General features: G+C 43.1%; 1 protein-coding gene and 1 non-coding gene across 2 annotated transcripts in view; one reads left to right on the forward strand and one right to left on the reverse strand.

The window, feature by feature from the left end:
- Cep192 (centrosomal protein 192) overlaps positions 1-16,171 on the reverse strand; it is a 153,271-nt gene extending 137,100 nt beyond the window's left edge. The window contains exons 1-5 of the mRNA XM_070028853.1: positions 16,009-16,171; positions 11,807-11,857; positions 8,666-8,812; positions 6,008-6,219; positions 1,385-1,483 (exon numbers count right to left, since the gene is read on the reverse strand). Of these exons, the coding sequence (XP_069884954.1) occupies positions 1,385-1,483; positions 6,008-6,219; positions 8,666-8,812; positions 11,807-11,857; positions 16,009-16,119 (620 nt within the window). The 5' untranslated portion in view covers positions 16,120-16,171. The remainder of the gene's footprint in view (positions 1-1,384; positions 1,484-6,007; positions 6,220-8,665; positions 8,813-11,806; positions 11,858-16,008) is intronic.
- On the forward strand, positions 4,024-4,154 carry LOC138832683 (small nucleolar RNA SNORA51). Its single transcript, XR_011373630.1, has one exon. It is a non-coding gene; the product is annotated as a small nucleolar RNA SNORA51 (small nucleolar RNA).
- Positions 16,172-17,867: the final 1,696 nt, after the last annotated feature.

Raw genomic sequence — 17,867 nt, forward strand, 5'->3', positions numbered from 1 at the left:
AGCCTCCTGAATAGTTGGGATTACAGGCTTAAGCCTCGGGCGCCTGCCTTTATAATTGACTTCTTTATCCTAACATGCTTTCTGAAATATCTACCAGCAGGTATGTCCATCAGGCTCTCTCCTTGACCTCTGCTCACCCTGTAATCACCAAAGCAATCTCACCCACGTCCTGGCCTCTTTGTGTTCTACAGAAGCCTGGAAGCTTCTAAGGAATGCAAAATAATCTTAGTCACCATGACAAGCCAACAAAACTAAAAAATGCATGTTAGCAAGATTCCCAGATATTCACCTTGACATTAAAGTTTCTACAATATCTATAAATAATCCCCCAATATATTAAAGAACAAAAATAGGAGGGATTCGTTGAAAGCACACTCTATGGGAAAAATGCCAATGTGTGAACCTGAGCCTGATTAACAGTTGCTGCCCCACAGCCTCTATATCACCCTTAGAAATCCCCCTCCATGTATGTAGTAGAGCCCCTGGAAAGCCTCTTCACTTTCTTCATCTCCAAAACTATGCTACTATAAAAGCTGCCTAGTCTATTTATAGTATTAAAATTTTATAATATATATAAAACTGCCCTGTAACCTACATAAATATGAAACAGATCTTCCTTATACCATTTCTTAAGTTCTTTTCTTATGATCTATTTCTCTCCATCACCACTGCCACTACTCTATTCCAAAGCCATCAAGACTGTTATAACAGCTCATGTCCCCCTCCATAGAAGTTCCTTCACTCAGGTTGGGCACCAGTGGCTCACACCTGTAATCCTAGCTACTCAGGAGGCTGAGATCTGAGGATCACAGTTCAAAGCCAGCCCAGGCAGGAAAGTCCATGAGACTCTTATCTCCAATTAATCACCAGAAAACTGGAAGTGGTGCTGTGGCTCAAGTGGTAGAGTGCTGTTAGCCTTAAGCTGAAGAGCTGAGGGACAGCACCCAGGCCCAAAGTTCAAGCCCCACGATCGACAAAAAAAAAAGTCTTTGCCTTTCTCCAAAGTTGTAAAGAGAACTTCCTCTGTATTCTTCTAGATCTTTTTAGTTTTAGTTTTTATATCTGTCTGTTATCCATTTGGTGTAGGTATGGATTGGAGTACATGTATTTTCTCATATAGATATCTATAGAACTACCTGAGTGCATTAGGTTTAAGCCCAGCCTGACCAAAATAACAAGGCCCATTTCAAAAACAAAACAAGCTGGGAGCATGGACTCAAAAAAAGAAAAGAAAAGAAAAAGAAACAACCCTATACATTAAAGTCTAGCACAGAACTTGATATATCATAGGAAATATGTAAATATGTAATGAGTGATATACATTCAGTTAATACATAAAACTAAATGCAACTTTGAACAGTAAATAATACCAAAGCAGACTGACCTGGTATTTTCATTGTATTCAAAAATCTGAACCTTGGCCATTGCATTTGGACTACTGTCATCACTTCCTACAGCTATCATAGGGGAATGAGCACGAGAGCTAGAAAGGAAAAGTAAAAACAATTTACATTAATAATCAAGATGTTAAATTCAGAAATTTAAAAAACAGGTGTCAAGCAGATACACAACCTAGCAGTTAGCCTGTCCCTATGTGACAATTACATCTCTGACACATACTTGCACAACCACAACTTCTAAATATGAAAATATCATATAAAGGAACTGAGGACTCCTGGATGCTTTTATCCAAATTTAGATAAAAATATCTTTGCCCAAAAGATAAAGTTTTAAATATTTAACAGATACATTAGCAGTTTTACCTCCTAAAAGACCTAGCAATTAAATATAAAATGAGGAAGAATCCAAACTGTGACCAACTAACTTCATGACAAAAAGGTATTCAGTGCTTTCTACAAACAGGAGAAATGCAGATGGAAAGAGGAATAGTAGAAAAGCCCACCTCCTCACAAATCATACCTCCTACATCATTCCCTTCTCACACAAAAAAAGGCAAAGATAAGCAATCAGAGAATGGTTCTACTAAAGTGAACTACAAATAACTTTTTTTGCTATGTGCCAAATTACCTAGATAATACTTTGCTTTCTCTGCAACATAGTTTAACTTTGACCATGGTTCTATATTCTGCTCATCGTTCTCTTTTTTTGAGGGGAGGGGCAGTCCTGGGGCTTGAACTCAGAAACTCCATACTGTCCCTAAGCTTCTTCTTTTTGTCAAGTCATGGGGCTTGAAATCTGGGCTTGGGTGCTGTCTTTCAGCTTTTCAGCTCAAGGCAAGCATTCTACCACTTGAGCCACAGTGCTACTTCTGGTTTTATCTGAGTGGTTTATTGGAGATAAGACTCTCACAGATGAGGCTTAGAAGGTGGCTCAGTGGTACAGCCCTTGCCTGGTATGCATGAGACCCTGGGTTCAATTCCTCAGTACCACATACGCAGAAAAAGCCAGAAGTGGCGCTGTGGCTCAAGTGGTAGAGCACTAGCCTTGAGCTGAAGAGCTGAGGGACAGTGCCCAGGCCCAGAGTTCAGGCCCCACAACCACCAAAAAAAAAAGTCTCATGGACTTTCCTGCCAGTGCTGGCTTTCAACTGTGATCCTCAGATCTCAGCCTCCTGAGTAGCTAGAATTACAGACATGAGCCACCAGCGCCCAACCCTGAGCTTCTTTTGCCCAAGGCAAGCACTCTGCCACTTGAACCACAGTGCTATCTGTGGCTTTTTCTGTTTATGTGGTACTGAAGAATCAAACCCAGGGCTTCATGAATGCTAGGCGTGTGCTCTACCACTGAGCCACATTCTGAGCCTACTACTCATCTCTTAGAGCTAAAATATTAGTTCTTTATTGATACAACTTGCTAAAGATCTATAAGAAAATGATTTATTAGGTAATAAAATCTAATGAAGACGTTAGTTCAAAAGCTCAGGAATATGGGCTGGAAGGTGGCTCAGTGGTAGAGCGCTTGCCTTGCATGAATGAGGCCCTGGGTTCGATTCCTCAGCACCACATAAGCAGAAAAAAATAAAAAAAGCCGGAAGTGGCGCTGTGTGCTAGCCCTGAGCTGAAGAGCTGAGGAACAGAGTTCAGGCCCCACGACCGGATCCAAAAGCTCAGGAATAGAACCTAGGCCCTAAGTTCAAGCCCCAGGAATGGTGCACACACACATACACATGTCCACACACACACACAAAATATCTAATAGAGCATTCATCAAAAGGTAATGCCAGCTGGGCGCCAGTGGCTTACACCTGTAATCCTAGTTACTCAGGAGGCTAAGATCTGAGGAGTGCAGTTCAAAGTCAGCCCAAGCAGGAAAGTCCGTGAGACTCTTATCCCCAATAAGCCACCAGGAAACTGGAAGTGGTGCTGTGGCTCAAGCGGTAGAGCACTAACCTTGACCTGAAGAGCTGAGGTACAGCGCCTAGGCCCAGGTAATGCCAAATTATTCTGGGTAAACAACAAACTTTCATGAAATAGATATTTGCCATCTATAAGACAAATAATGTAATAAGTCTGGTTGCTCTCTGATTTTTTAAATCAGTAGTCAAAGACAAAATACTTAAACATATGTATGAGGTGAGACTGCTTAGGATATATAACATGTGTGGAAACTTAAATCTTCCTCTGCAAAACTAAGCTAACTTAGAAAAAAAGCAGAAAAAAACCTTATACATATTTTAAAATCTTAGACTATAAATACTATTATTAAACTTGCCAGTATACAAGCAATATAGCGAAATTTAAGATACAGAACAGTTCATGTTAAGTAGAAGAAAAATAAGCTAGCTAGCTTTGTTCTTTCTTTCTTTCTTTTTTTGGCCATGGGGCTTGAACTCTGGGCCTGAGCGCTGTCCTTCAGCTCTTCAGCTCAAAGCCAGCACTCTACCACTTAAGCCATAGAGCCACTTCTGGTTTTCTGGTGGTTTATTGTAGATAAGAGTCTCAGGGGCTTTCCTGCGCGGGTTGGCTTTGTACTGCAATCCTCAGATCTCAGCCTCCTGAGTAGCTAGGATAACAGGTATGAGCCACCAGTGCTCGGCTCTTTTTTTTAAAATAGAAGTAATATGGCCTCCAGGTGCTTACCACAGGCTGTGTTCTTACACTGACTGTATAGAAAGATGAGGCAGAGTAAACCTACCCCATATACACCTCAGCCCAGGCCTGTGCCTAGTCTGTATTGTGAATGGGGAGACAAGGGGAAAAAAAAATAAAAAATAAAAAATAAAAAATAAAATAAATAAAATAAAGTAGAAGTAATAATCTAAAAACGTAAATCAAGTAGGGATATAAATGTGAATTCATGATAATTGCCAACATAACTAAAACTATTAACATTACTAAATATAAAAGTATCAAGTAGATATCATAGGAGGTGGAAAGACTTCCAAACGTGCTATATCTTTTGTTTATCAGTGAATATGAACCCTGTTTAAACACATCATGACAAGAATCAGCAGTATCTGACTAAAGTCTAAAAACCAAATTACTAAAAACATTTGTTTCTAGGGGATAAGAAAACTATGGCTTTTGTTTTGCACTCTTTCAGGTTTCCTTTTTTTTTTTTTAACCAGGCTGAGTCTCAAATTTTTTTTATTGCTGACAGTGGACTTGACCGCAGGGCCTGAGCACTTTCCCTTAGTCTTTGTGCTCAAGGCTGGTGCTCTACCAATTGGGTCACAGTTCCCATCCAGCTTTTTGATGGTTAATTGGAAATAAGAATCTCATCACTGGGCTGGGAAGGTGGCTCAGTGGTAGAGTGCTTGCCTTGCATGCATGAGACCCTGGGTTTGATTCCTCAGCACCACATAAGGAGAAAAATCCAGAAGTGGTGCTGTGGCTCAAGTGGTAGAGCACTAGCCTTGAGCTGAAGAGCTGAGGGACAGTGCCCAGGCCCAGAGTTCACAACTGACAAAAAAAAAAAAAAAAAAAAAAAAAAAATTCTCATCACTTTCTTGTCCAGGCTGGCTTCAAAATTCAATCTTTAGATTTCAGCTCCTGGGTAGCTAGGATTTCAGGCTACTGATTCTTACCATTTTTTTTTTTAATAAATAAAAAGTAACCATGAACTGGTGTGATGGCATACGCTTGTAATCCTAGTGCTCAAGAGGCTAAAGCCAAGAGGATCTTGAGTTCAAGATCAGCTCAGATCAAGACACTTTCTCAAAAAAAGAACTTGAGAGACAGAGGCAGGAAGCCCACAAATTCAAGGTTATCCTGAGACACATGGAAAAATCCTGGGGAAAATGGGGGAGAGAGGGATGACTAGCTATCCTAATATATGGAAAACTGTCCAAATGTATTTGCTAGTAAAGAAATTTCAAAGAAAGAGTATTAGTTTGTACATATCTGTATGTTTGTTGACTCCTTTATATATTCATGTTAATCTAGTGTATACCTTCATATCTTTCTGAGTACATTAAATACATAAATGTATATACATAGAAAATGGTCAGAAAGTTAATACCAAAATATTTACTACAGATGAGTTCTTTTGTAAAGTAAAAACACTGGAACAAAGGCATTCCAAGGTAGAAAAGAGAAATGCTTCTAGAAGACATATTTTTTTTAAAAAAAACTTTTTAGATAATAAATCATCAAATTTTAATCTTAAAATCTACTAATCCAATTCCTGGGAAGCCAATATGTTTATCAAGTTTACAAAAGGTGAATTTGTGATGGTTTTGTCAACTTGCCTGAATTTTGAATCACCTAGGAGATTAGTTAAGACACAGCTCTAGGTATGTCTGAGGATATTTCCAAAGAGGATTAACTTATGGGAGGAAAAGCCACCCTTAACATGAGTGACACCATTCATGGGTTGCTGGACCCAGAGGAAATATAAAAAGAAAGAAGAAAGCCAGCTCAGTGCCTGGCATTTCCTTTCTCTGCTCTCTGGCCATGGTGACCTGAACCACCGTGCTTCACTACACTATCCTTACAATAGAATGATGTGTCTGAAATGCTGAGTCAAATCTTTTTTCCCTTAAAGAAAAAATCTCGAGTTCATCTGACGAGAAGTATATCATCAGAGGTTTGATATGTAAGCTTACCTTGAAGGGTTCCAAGAAATACAACTACAGCTTAGCTTGCATGAGATCTCATGCTGCAGAGACCACTGGCTGAGATTCATAACATCTGGTGCCTCATATATTCTAACTATGCCATCTGCTGAACAGGTTGCTAACATAAGACCCATATGCTTGGGAGCAAATTTCACATCTGTCACGGATGTTCTGCTATCCACTAGAGTTGTCCTCTTCACCTGAAAAAGATAATAAACAACTAAAATCATAAATGAAAGAAAACATGGTAGAGATTTTACCAGTTGTTGTTTTGGTTTTTTTTTGTCAGTCATGGGGCTTGAACTCTGCTCCTGAGCGCTGTCCCTCAGCTCTTCAGATCAAGGCAAGCGCTCTACCACTTGAGCTACAGCACCACTTCCATGGTGGAGATTTTAAAGAACACAGAATTGCTCTTTCATTTACAAAGTACATAGCCTTTCAATACACTGGGTTTTTATGGGGTTTGGGATTACATTGGGGGTTTTTTTGTGTTGTAACCGGGCCTTGAACTCAGGGTCATATACTGTTTTCCATTCATAGCTGACACTCTACCATCTGAGCCAAGCTGCAGCCAGCATTTTACTGGGTAACTGGAGCTAAGAATCTCACAGATTTATCTGCCAAGGCTAGATCTGAACTAAGATCCTCATATCTCAGCCTCCTGAGTAGCTAGGATTAAGCCACTGGCAACCACCTTATATGCATTTTGTTGTTGTTGGCATTTTTTTTGTTGTTGGTCGTGGAGCTTAAACTCTGGGCCTGGGTGCTATCCCTCAGCTCTTCAACTCAAGGCTACTGCTCTACCACTTGAGCCACAGAGCCACTCCTGGTTTCTGGAGATAAGACTATCACAGACTTTCCTGTCCAGGCTGGCTTTGAACTGCAATCCTCAGACCTCAGCCTCCTGAGTAGCTAGGATTACAGACGTGAGCCACCGGCACCCGACTTGTATGAGTTATTTTTAAGCCTGTCTGGGCCCCAATCTCCTCCAAAGCACTTTCTAAAACACCACATCCATAACAATCACTAACAAATTAATGACATAATTATTGCCTTCAAGGCAAAAAATGTCTGTCTCAATTTAATATGTACATAATTTCTTAGGCAAACTGCTCATGAAACTAAAAAAAAATTAAAAATTTTTATACAGATAGCACTGTAGTGCAAAGCATGCTGCAAGCAGTAAATTAAATAAGATCCTTTAGTAGTAAATAGAAGGTATGCAACTTCACTTAAGCATAAATGACCCCACTTGGACTGCCACTGTCCTAGAAAGGAAGAAGTCACAAAATACGTGCAACAGTGGCAGCCTCTAGAGACACAACAGGGTGACACTGGAAGACAAGGAAGTTCTTACCCTTTTATGACTTTCAAATTTTGTACCACGCATGTGATTATGAAAAAATTATGCAGGAGTAAACAAAAGGCTACAGTATAGCATCTCCAAAAAATTCTCTCTCAAAAATCCTTACTGTATAGAGTAGGAACTTGGGTAGTATCAACCATCCAATCAAGGCCAAAATAAAGTGGGTTCACATAAAGGAGAATATATTTTGCAAGGAAAATATAAAACAAGGGTTTAGAGAATAACTCAGAAGTGAAATACATGTTTAGCATCTGTGAGGCCCGAGGTCAATTCCTAGTACTGAGGGAGGGGAGGGGCGCAACAGAAACAGCTTTCAAGAATGTTAGAGGTAGCCTGGCGCTGGTGGCTCACGCCTGTAATCCTAGCTACTCAGGAGGCTGAGATCTGAGGATCACGGTTCAAAGCCAGCCCGGGCAGGGGAGACCGTGAGACTCCTATCTCCAATAAACCACCAGAAAACCGGAAGTGGCGCTGTAGCTCAAGTGGTAGAGCGCTAGCCTTGAGGTGAAGAGCTGAGGGACAGTGCCCAGGCCCAGAGTTCAAGCCCCACGACTGACAAAAAAAAAGAATGTTAGAGGTGGGGCTAGGAAAGTGGCTCAGTGGTAGAGTGCTTGCCTTGCATGCATGAGGCCCTTGGTTCGGTTTCTCAGCACCACATAAGCAAAAAGAAAAAAGCTGGAAGTGGAGCTGAGGCTCAAGTGGTAGAGCGCTAGGCTACAGCTGAAGAGCTGAGGGACAGCGCCCAGGCCCAGAGTTCAGGCCCCATGACCAACCAAAAAAATGTTAGAGTAGTCTAAAGTTATATACTAATTTCCATCTAAAATCACATAAGAAATGCTAACATATAAAATCAGATGCAGCCAGTGGCTCACACCCATAATCCTAGCTACTCAGGAGGCTGAGATCTGAGGATCTGAGTTCAAAGCCAGCCCAGGCAGGAAAATCCATGAGACTCTTATCTCCAATAAACCACCAGAAAACCGGAAGTGGCTCTGTGGCTCATGTGGTAGAGCACTAGCCTTAAGCTGAAGATCTGAGGGACAGCGCCCAGGTCCAGAGTTCAAGCCTCACGATCACCAAAAAAAAAAAAAGATACAAATACTATTTCATGGGTACTCCCAAAAACTAATTCAAGCCAAAGATAAAATGAAAAATAGTGGAGCTGATAAATAAGGGAGAAGTAGTAACATTACCAAGTGATTGAAGAAGTTATTCTTAGGATCACCACCAATTCCCACTGTTCACGTGCCTGCCCCATTAGACACAAACCAATGTCTCACCCAATGACTTTGTCCTCTCAGCTTATCATTTGATTCTCCCACTATTTCTTCCCACACAGCAGCTGTTCGGTCAAAAGAACAGGAAGCCAAAACCTGTCCAAATTCAGGATGGGCCCATGTTACACGCCATACAGATCCACTGTGTGTCTAGAGGATTTTAAAAGAGGAAAGAAAACCAAACTGAGTTTACTCATATTTCATACATAGGAAGTTTTACTTTTGTAAAAAAAAAAAAGTTCAGGGCTGGGAAGGTGGCTCAGTGGTAGAGTGCTTGCCTTGCATGCTGTAGCTCAAGTGGTAGAGCACTAGCCTTAAGCTGAAGAGCTGAGGAACAGTGCCCAGGCCCAGAGTTCAAACCCTACGACCGACCAAAAAACGGGAGGAAAAGTTCATAATTTTTATCTGAGTAACAAGAAAAATGTGTCTATGTGACATTCCAAAAGCAGCAGGCAAACCAATAATGGACTGAAACTTCCAAAAATGTTAGCCAGTTATTTTTCATAAGTTGACTATCTCAGGTATTTTGTTATAATGCTAGGAAAGGTCCTAACATAAACATTATTCATAGTAACCCAAAACTGGAGATAATTCAAACATCCTTCTACTGGTGAATGGGTATGTGTGGTGTAACTACATAACTATTTAACAGACTACTGACATATGACAATGCTGATGAACATCGAAAACACACTAAGGTAAAGGAGTCAGACACAAAGGACTATCTATAAGGTATCCCCAGAAAGACTCATGTGCTAGGAACTCCATCCCCAGATGGTGATGCTATTTAGGAAAGTTCTAGAAACTGAAGGGGGAACATAGCTGGAAGAAGTAAGTCACTGAGAGCAGGTCCTTGGGATTATCTTGTCCCTGAGCCTCTGCCTGTCTCTCTGCCCCCTGTCCAGTATCAGACAAAGAACCACTGTTGCCATATACTACAGCCACCATGATGCCTAAGGGACGAACCCTCTGGAAACAGGTCAAAATAAACTTGTTTTAAGTTCTCAGGTACTTTGATCACAACAATGAGAAAACTTAATACGTAAGGATTCCATCTATACAAAATTTCTAGCAAAGATGAAACCGCATAGCCCAGGTTGGCTGTGAACTCACTATCCTCCTTCCCCAGCCTCCTGAGTGGTAAGATTGTAAGTGTGACCCACCAGGTCCAGTCTGCTGTCATATTTCTACTCTGATTTCAAGACTCTAGTAGACTCCTTTTCTCTTTTTGATTCAGTGCTGGGAATGTGTTCTACCACTAAGCTACATTCTCAGCCTTTAAAACTGATAAATTTAATTGAGTAATTGAATCAAGGAATTTAAATCAAGGAATAAGCCAGGTGGCTAAGATGCAGAGGATCACAGGTCAAAGCCAGCTGAGGCAGAAAAGTCCTCAAAACTCCATTACCAAAATATCCAGCCACTAGACTAAGCAAACTGAGTGAACACAAGGCCCTGAGTTCAAACCCTGGTACTGAAAAAAAAAAGTAAATAAATAATCAAGAAATAAAACAATGCATGAAACATCACAATGAAATCTCTCACTAAATAACTACTGCATGCTAATAAAAATTAAACAGTAAGAAACCAACACATAAATGATGGAGGAAAAAAATCACAACTATTAAAAGTATATAAAGGAAGCTGGGCACAGGTAGCTCACGCCTATAATCCTAGTTACTCAGGATCAAAGCTCAAAGCCAGCCCAGGCAGCAAAGTTCAGGAGACTTTTTTTTTTTGGGGGGGTGGGGGTCCGGTCATGGGGCCTGAGCGCTGTCCCTCAGCTCTTCAGCTCAAGGGTAGCGCTCTACCACTTGAGCCACAGCGCCACTTCCGGCCTTTTCTTTTTGTTTATGTGGTGCTGAGGAATCAAACCCAGGGCCTCATGCATGCAAGGCAAGTGCTCTACCACTGAGCCATCTTCCCAGCCCCCCTCAGGAGACTCTTATCTCCAATAAAGGATCAGAAAACCAGAAATGGTGCTGTGGCTCAAATGGTAGATCACTAGCCTTGAGCTGAAGGGTTGAGGGACAGCATCCAGGCACAGAGTTCAAATCCCACAACCAACAACAACAACAAAAAAAGAAGCTGGGCACCAGTGGCTCACACCTGTACTCCAGCTACTCAGGAGGCTGAGATCTGAGGATCACATTTCAAAGCCAGCCCATGCAGGAAAGTCTATGAGACTCTTATCTCCAATTAACCACCAGAAAACCAGAAGCAATGCTATAGCTCCAAGTGGTAGAACGCTAACCTTGAGCAAAGAACTCAAACCTCATGACCAATCAAAAAAATACACACACACACACACACACACACACACACACACACACACACACACACACACACACACACACACACACACACACACACACACACACACACACACACACACACACACACACACGAGCTTCATTCCTGTAATTCTTTCTACTCAGGAGGCTGAGGACTGAGGTTCTAAGTCAGACAACCAATACAAGACACTCATCTCCAATTAACTAACAAAAATCCAGAAATGGAAGTGTGGCTCAAATGCTAGACTACCAGATTTGAATGAAAGAGCTAAAACAAGGCCCTCAGTGAATGAGTGAGTGTAGGAGAGAGAGAGAGAGAGAGAGAGAGAGAGAGAGAGAGAGAGAGAGAGAGAGAGAGAGAGAGAGAGAGAGAATATAAAACCAGCCGGGAGTCAGTGGCTCACACCTATAATCCTAGCTCCTCAGAAGGCTGAAATCTGAGGATCGAGGCCCAAAGCCAGCCCAGGCAGAAAAGTCTGTGAGACTCATCTCCACTAAACTACCAGAAAACTGGAAGTGGAGCTGTGGCACAAGCGATAGAGCGCTCACCTTGAGCTGAAGAGCACAGGGACAGTACCCAAGCCCAGAGTTCAAGCCCCATGACCAACAACAACAAAAAGAATGTAAGGCTATAATAAAGAACTAATAATAGAATGATACAGAATTACAGATTCTCTTATTCCAAATTATCTGATATATATTTCTATTACTTTAATAGCAAAATAAAGTTAACTGCCTTTCCAGGAAAAGACTCAAGCATATATGTTATAATTTCCTCAAATTGAATAGCAGGTTTAACACAACAAATAGTAAATATTTCAACCTTTTGAATCACAGTAAAAATACTAACCTTCCAGCTAGCAGTGCAATGCCAATCTCCACTTTCACTTTTATCCCATACCTGTATGAAAACAAAAGGCAAGTATTTTATACAAAAAATTCCCACAAATTGATGTCAAAAAACCTCTAACACTGATTCAGTGTACAAGCAAAGAGAGGAACTTAAAATTCTCTCTCTCTCACACACACACACACAGTCTCTTTCTCATGCCTTTTCTTGTGTGTGCATGGGCATGTAAGTGTATTTGTGTGGTACTTTTATTTTTACTACTGGGCAAACAACCCCAATCCCTCAATTCTCATTACTGACAGCAGTTATGTTTTATGACTACTAAAACACTGCTCCTAGGAGAGATGTGGTTTAGAGTACTGTGAATCTCTGGTTTAACATTTTCACCAACCAATCAATACATAACCTGTTTTATGTAACACATTTCTGCTTAAAGACATTATTTATGGCTAGGAATGTGGCTTAGTGGTAGAGTGCTTGCCTAACATGCATAAAGAAGCCCTGGGTTTGATTCCTCAGTACCACATAAACAGAAAAGCTGGAAGTGGTTCCTTGGCTCAAGTGGTAGAGCACAGCCTTGAGCATAGACAGGCTCAGAGACAGAGCCCAAGCCCTGAGTTCAAGCCCCAAGACCCACCCCCAAAAAAAGACATTATTTAATACACAATGTTGATTCATCCACACTGAACTCAGAGTCAACAGGGCTACAATACTCAAGTCTAAAGGGTGCTTATCTAACACATATGTGTGTTAGTAATAAGGCACACCACAGCCTTCTTTGTCTAGAAACTCTTCAGCATTTAAAAACCATTTGAAGGATAGGCACTGGTGGATCACCTGAAATCCTAGCTACTCAGAAGGCTGAGATCTCAGGATCTCAATTCAAAACCAGCGAGGGTAGGAAAGTGCCTGAGACTCTCATCTCCAATTATCACCAAAAAACCAGAATGGTAGTGCACTAATAGCCTTGAGCAAGAGGTCAGGGACAGTGTACAGGCCCAGTTCAAGCCCCAGGATATACACACATACATGCACATAAACACGTACACACACACGTACGTATGTACATACACACACACACACACACACACACACACACACACACACACACACACACACACACACACACACACACACCACATTTAAACTGTGAAATCATCAACAGAATAAGTAATGCAAAAAGTTGCGTCATTAACTGAAAATAGCTTGTTCAAAAGTACAATCAAGCCGGGCGCCGGTGGCTCACGCCTGTAATCCTAGGTACTCAGAAGGCTGAGATCTGAGGATCGAGGTTCAAGGCTAGACCAGGCAGGAAAGTTCAGAAGACTCTTATCTCCAATAAACCTTCTAGAAAACCGGAAGTGGTGCTGTGGTTCTAGCGGTAGAGCCCTCGCTTTGAGCTGAAGAGCACAGGGACAGCGCCCAAGCCCAGAGTTCAAGACCCACGACCAACAAAAAAAAAAAAGTACAATCAAAATAAGATGATAGATAAAATACCATCTCATTCCATGTAAGTTGAAAAATTTAAACTTTTTATCATCCCAGGTAGCTACAAATGACTTCAAAAGCTCAGAGGATATTGACTTTGGGATTACCAGTAGTAGAATGAATGTCATTAACACAAAGCCCACAATGTGAAACAACTAAATGTTTAATTAAAGATAAATCAAAATATTCAACTTTATTACCCCCAAGAATTATAGATTATAAAAACAAAGTGGCAATATAAACTGTTAAAAAAAATACATAAGGACAAGGTCCAACCTGGGCAAATCAATACTCTCATTGGCAATGTAGAAAATTGTACAACCTCAGCTAGGGATGTAGAATAGTGGAGTGTTTTCCTACTGTGTTTGAGACTCTGGGTTTGAACACTGGAATGGAAGGGGGGGGCGGGGAGAAAGCACAATCTGTTGGGGGAAAAAAAGGTTTTCCAATACTTACTAAAAGCTTTGAAATAAGCCTGGCACCGGTAGCTCATGCCAGTAATCCTACTCAGGAGGCTGAGATCTGAGGATCACGGTTCAAAGCCAGTCCGGGCAAGAAAGTCCATGAAACTCTTATCTCCAATAAACCATGAGAAAACCAGAAATGGCGCTGTAACTCAAATGGTAGAGCGCTAGGCTTGAGCTGAAGAGCTGAGGGACAGCGCTCAGGCCCAGAGTTCAAGCCCCACGACCGACAAAAAAAAAAAAAAAAAGCTTTGAAATATTTATTAATTTCCCTCCTGGAATTAGCCTAAATTAATAATGCTAAATTAATAAAAATCTCAGCCAGTCACCAGTGGCTCACACCTGTAATCCTAGTTACTCAGGAGGGTGACAACCAGCATGAAGGAGAAAGTCTGTGAGATTCTCATCTCCAATAAATTACCAAAACATCTGAAAGTGAAACGGTGGCTCAAATGACAGACTGCGAGCCTGGAGCAAAAGAAGCTCAGGGAGGGGCTGGGAAGGTGGCTCAGTGGTAGAGTGCTTGCCTTGCATGCCTGAGGCCCTGCGTTTGATTCCTCAGCACCACATAAGCAAAAAGAAAAAAACCGGAAGTGGCACTGTGGCTCAAGTGGTAGAGCGCTAGCCTTGAGCTGAAGAGCTGAGGAACAGCACCCAGGCCCAGAGTTCAGGCCCCACAACTGGACCCAAAAAAAAGAAAAAAAAGAAAAGTTCAGGGATAGCAGCCAGGTGCCAAGTTCGCCCTAAGACTGACTGGCCAGTAAAAAAAAAAAAAAAGAAAAACTTAATAGCTGGGTACTGCTGGTTCATGGCTGTAATCATAAATCCTATTTTCAAATCCTAAGATTTGAAAATAATAGTTCAAAGCCAGCCCGGGCTAGAAAAGCCATGAGATACTTATCTCCAATTAACCAACAAAAAAGATACAGAAGTGGAGCTGTGATTCAAGTGGTAGAGAGCTATTCTTGAACAATAAACTCAAAGACAGTGCCCAGGGGGCTGGGAAGGTGGCTCAGTGGTAGAGTGCTTGCCTTGCATCCATGAGGCCCTGGGTTTGATTCCTTAGCACCACATAAGCAGAAAAATCTGAAAGTGGCACTGTGGCTCAAGTAGTAGAGCACTATCCTTGAGCTGAAAAGCTGAGGGATAGTGCCCAGACCCAGAGTTCAGACCCCACGGCCGTCCAAAAAAAAAAAAAAAAAAGATTTTAAGGGCTGGGAATGTGGCTTAATGGTAGACTGCTTGCCTGGCATGCACAAAGACCTGGGTTCAATTACTCAGAACCACACAAACAGAAAAAGCCAGAAGTGGTGCTGTGGCTCAAGTAGTAGAGTGCTAGCCTTGAGCAAAAGAAGCTCAGGACAGTGCCCAGGCCCTGAGTTCAAGCCCCAGGATTGGCAAAAAAATGAAAAGGATTGTTAAATGTGGTTAGATTCCTAACGAGCACAAGGACCTGAATTCAAGCCCCAGTAAAGGGGAGGAGGGATTCTCAAATGATAACACATGTCGCCTTAGAACCTATCTGAAGTTACCAAATCCCAAATACCCTATTATAGGAATTCTGCTTGTCCTGCAGTATTAAACAGACCTGTGGAGAAACTAGAAACAAGCCCTCCAATTCTTAGATAGCAAGTAGAGAACGCACGGGATGCAACTGTGTGATTTTCCTTTTGTGGCGAAAACAACGTGAACTTCATCCGAAACCTAAAGAAAACAATCTAATATCCCGGATGAAGTAACTCCGGTGACCCTCGCTGAAATTAAGACACAAGCACCAGGTAAAGACTTCCCTTCAGGTCCCATTCAGAAAGCCCTCTGGCCGAAAAAGTGTGTGTCCTAAGGCCAACGACTCCCTGAGCGGAACGCCGAGCCCCACCGGGCGCAGGCCAAGCCCACCCAAGGCTCCACCGCCCGGACTCCCGCTGGCTGGCTGGCTGGCTGGCTGGCTGGCTGGCGCATGCGCCCAGCGCGCTGGCGGCGAGAGCGCGCACGTGGCGCGATGTTGTCCCGCGCAAGCGCACTAAAGCCCAATCGCCGGGACTGCGGGGCTATCGTGACTGCACCCTACGCGAGCGGCAAGGCTTTCCTGCGCGGGCCTACCAGGCGAGGGTTGCGCCTGCCCCGGGAGCTCGGTGCCTCGTGCCCGACGGCGTACGCTTAAGTTGTGACGCGTCCTTTAACTCCACGCCGGCGTCCCGTCCTCCCACTTCCCCCCCACCCTCGTTCCAGGCCCAGGGGCGCCGTGCGCACCTTGACGCTCTGGTCGCTGGAGCAAGTGGCCATCCGCCTCCCGTGGAAGTCGAAAGAGACATCATGGATCAGATCCTTGTGATCCGCTGCGATGCTGCGCGCCACAAACATGGCTTCCGCAGACGCTCCGCCTCCGCCCGCTCCTCCCGCCTCCTTGAGGGTGGTGACGACGCTTGGCCCGCGGACACCCGCCTCACCGCGGTCGCACGCACGGCACGTCTGCGCGTCCCCGCGGCCGGTGCGCTAGCTCGCGCCTCGGAGGCACGCCCCCGCGGTGGGCGGAGCTTGAGCTCCCGGGCGCGCGCAGAGCTGGGCTGCGGTCCAAGCGAAGAGCTGGGGTGTCACGGGAACCGCGAAGGAAAAAAGGTTCATCCACCGTGGTAGTTCTGAATCGGGGTGGGTCGCTGGAGACATGTACGGAGTGCACAGAGCGAGAGGAGACGTCCAGCGGCGGCTTTGGTTCCTAACCCAAGTCTGCACGCTCCAAGGCAGGAGACCTGGAGAGAGGAGGGGAGTTACAGGGTCTGGAGGAGGAAAGACCCAAAGCATTGGTTGGTTAGTGATTAAAGATCTCCCAGGCCAGCTGCCGACGGCACCTAGCTACACAGTCGTGTGGCCTAGTGGTAGAGCACTAGCCTAGTACCATGCAAGGGCTTGGGTTGAATCCTCAGCAGATGGATGGATGGATGGACAGACCCCACTCCTCAAGCCACATTCACCTGTAACCATCAATAATGTCTGGAGTACTTCCAAGAGAAAAGGAAAAAGCTTTCCTGTTTCTCCCAGCATCTCCCGTGGGCTGTATTATCTGTAATATAGAAAAGAAGAGGGATAAAAAGAACAGAGCCAAACCTAGTAGGTTATTAAATAATACTTGTGGTTATAAAATGTGAAATCAGAGATAGAACAAAATTATTGATTATTAAAAATAAAACCTCTTTGTAGAGAGAAACTCCAGGTTAATTATTAAGGGGAAATTCCAGAGTTAAAGACCCAGAGTAAAGAACGAAATAATTATCAAGTTAAACATCAGGCTACTGAAATGTGGTAAATAACAGCAGAATTCAGGAAAAGCCGGGAACCCCACGAGGTGGTTTGGCCTTAGACTTGGTAAATAGGAAACTTGGGAGGTGTGAAAGGTAGTTTGGTAAATAGAAAGTTCAGGATGTGTGAAATGGGGTTTTGGCTACTAGGAAACTTGGGTTGTGTTTTTGTAAATCGGAAGCTTGGAGCACGTTTCAGTAAACAGTTAAACGCTAACAAAGGGAAAATCTGGAATGTGGTTTTGTTTCCAACTTATTGCTTTGTTTACTGGAAATTGCTATTTGTGATTATTGACTGTTTCTGTGAAGTACATTGCCATTCACGTGTGGCTCTGTCACAAATGCTGCCACCTCTTTCCTATATAAGCTATGCCGTGAGAGAGCCTGATTGCTATGCTTCACTGTCCAACGAGTAGAGTATAGCCAACGGGTGGCTAATAAAGACTCCTTTGCCTTTTTTTTTTTGGTTGGTTGTGGGGCCTGAACTCTGGGCCTAGGCGCTGTCCCTCAGCTCTTCAGCTCAAGGCTAGTGCTCTACTACTTGAGCCACAGTGCCACTTCTGGGTTTTTCTGCTTATGTGGTACTGAGGAACAGAACCCAGAGCCTCATTCATGCAAGGCAAGCTCTCTACCACTGAGCCACCTTCCCACCGCCTCCTTTGCCCTTTTTATCTGAGTCGGTGGATATATTTGCAAGAAATATATTTGTAGGAGCCAGGATTCTTCAGTGCTCATAATTGCCTTGTTTCTGATGTTAAGGAAACTGTCTCTCCTGGGGTAGGGGTTCTTGACCTTTTCATTCTGATTTCCAACTTC

This window comes from Dipodomys merriami, unplaced genomic scaffold (genome assembly GCF_024711535.1).
Source record: "Dipodomys merriami isolate MVZ:Mamm:240054 unplaced genomic scaffold, mDipMer1.0.p SCAF_2, whole genome shotgun sequence".
In the NCBI taxonomy this organism is placed as follows: Eukaryota; Metazoa; Chordata; class Mammalia; order Rodentia; family Heteromyidae; genus Dipodomys; species Dipodomys merriami.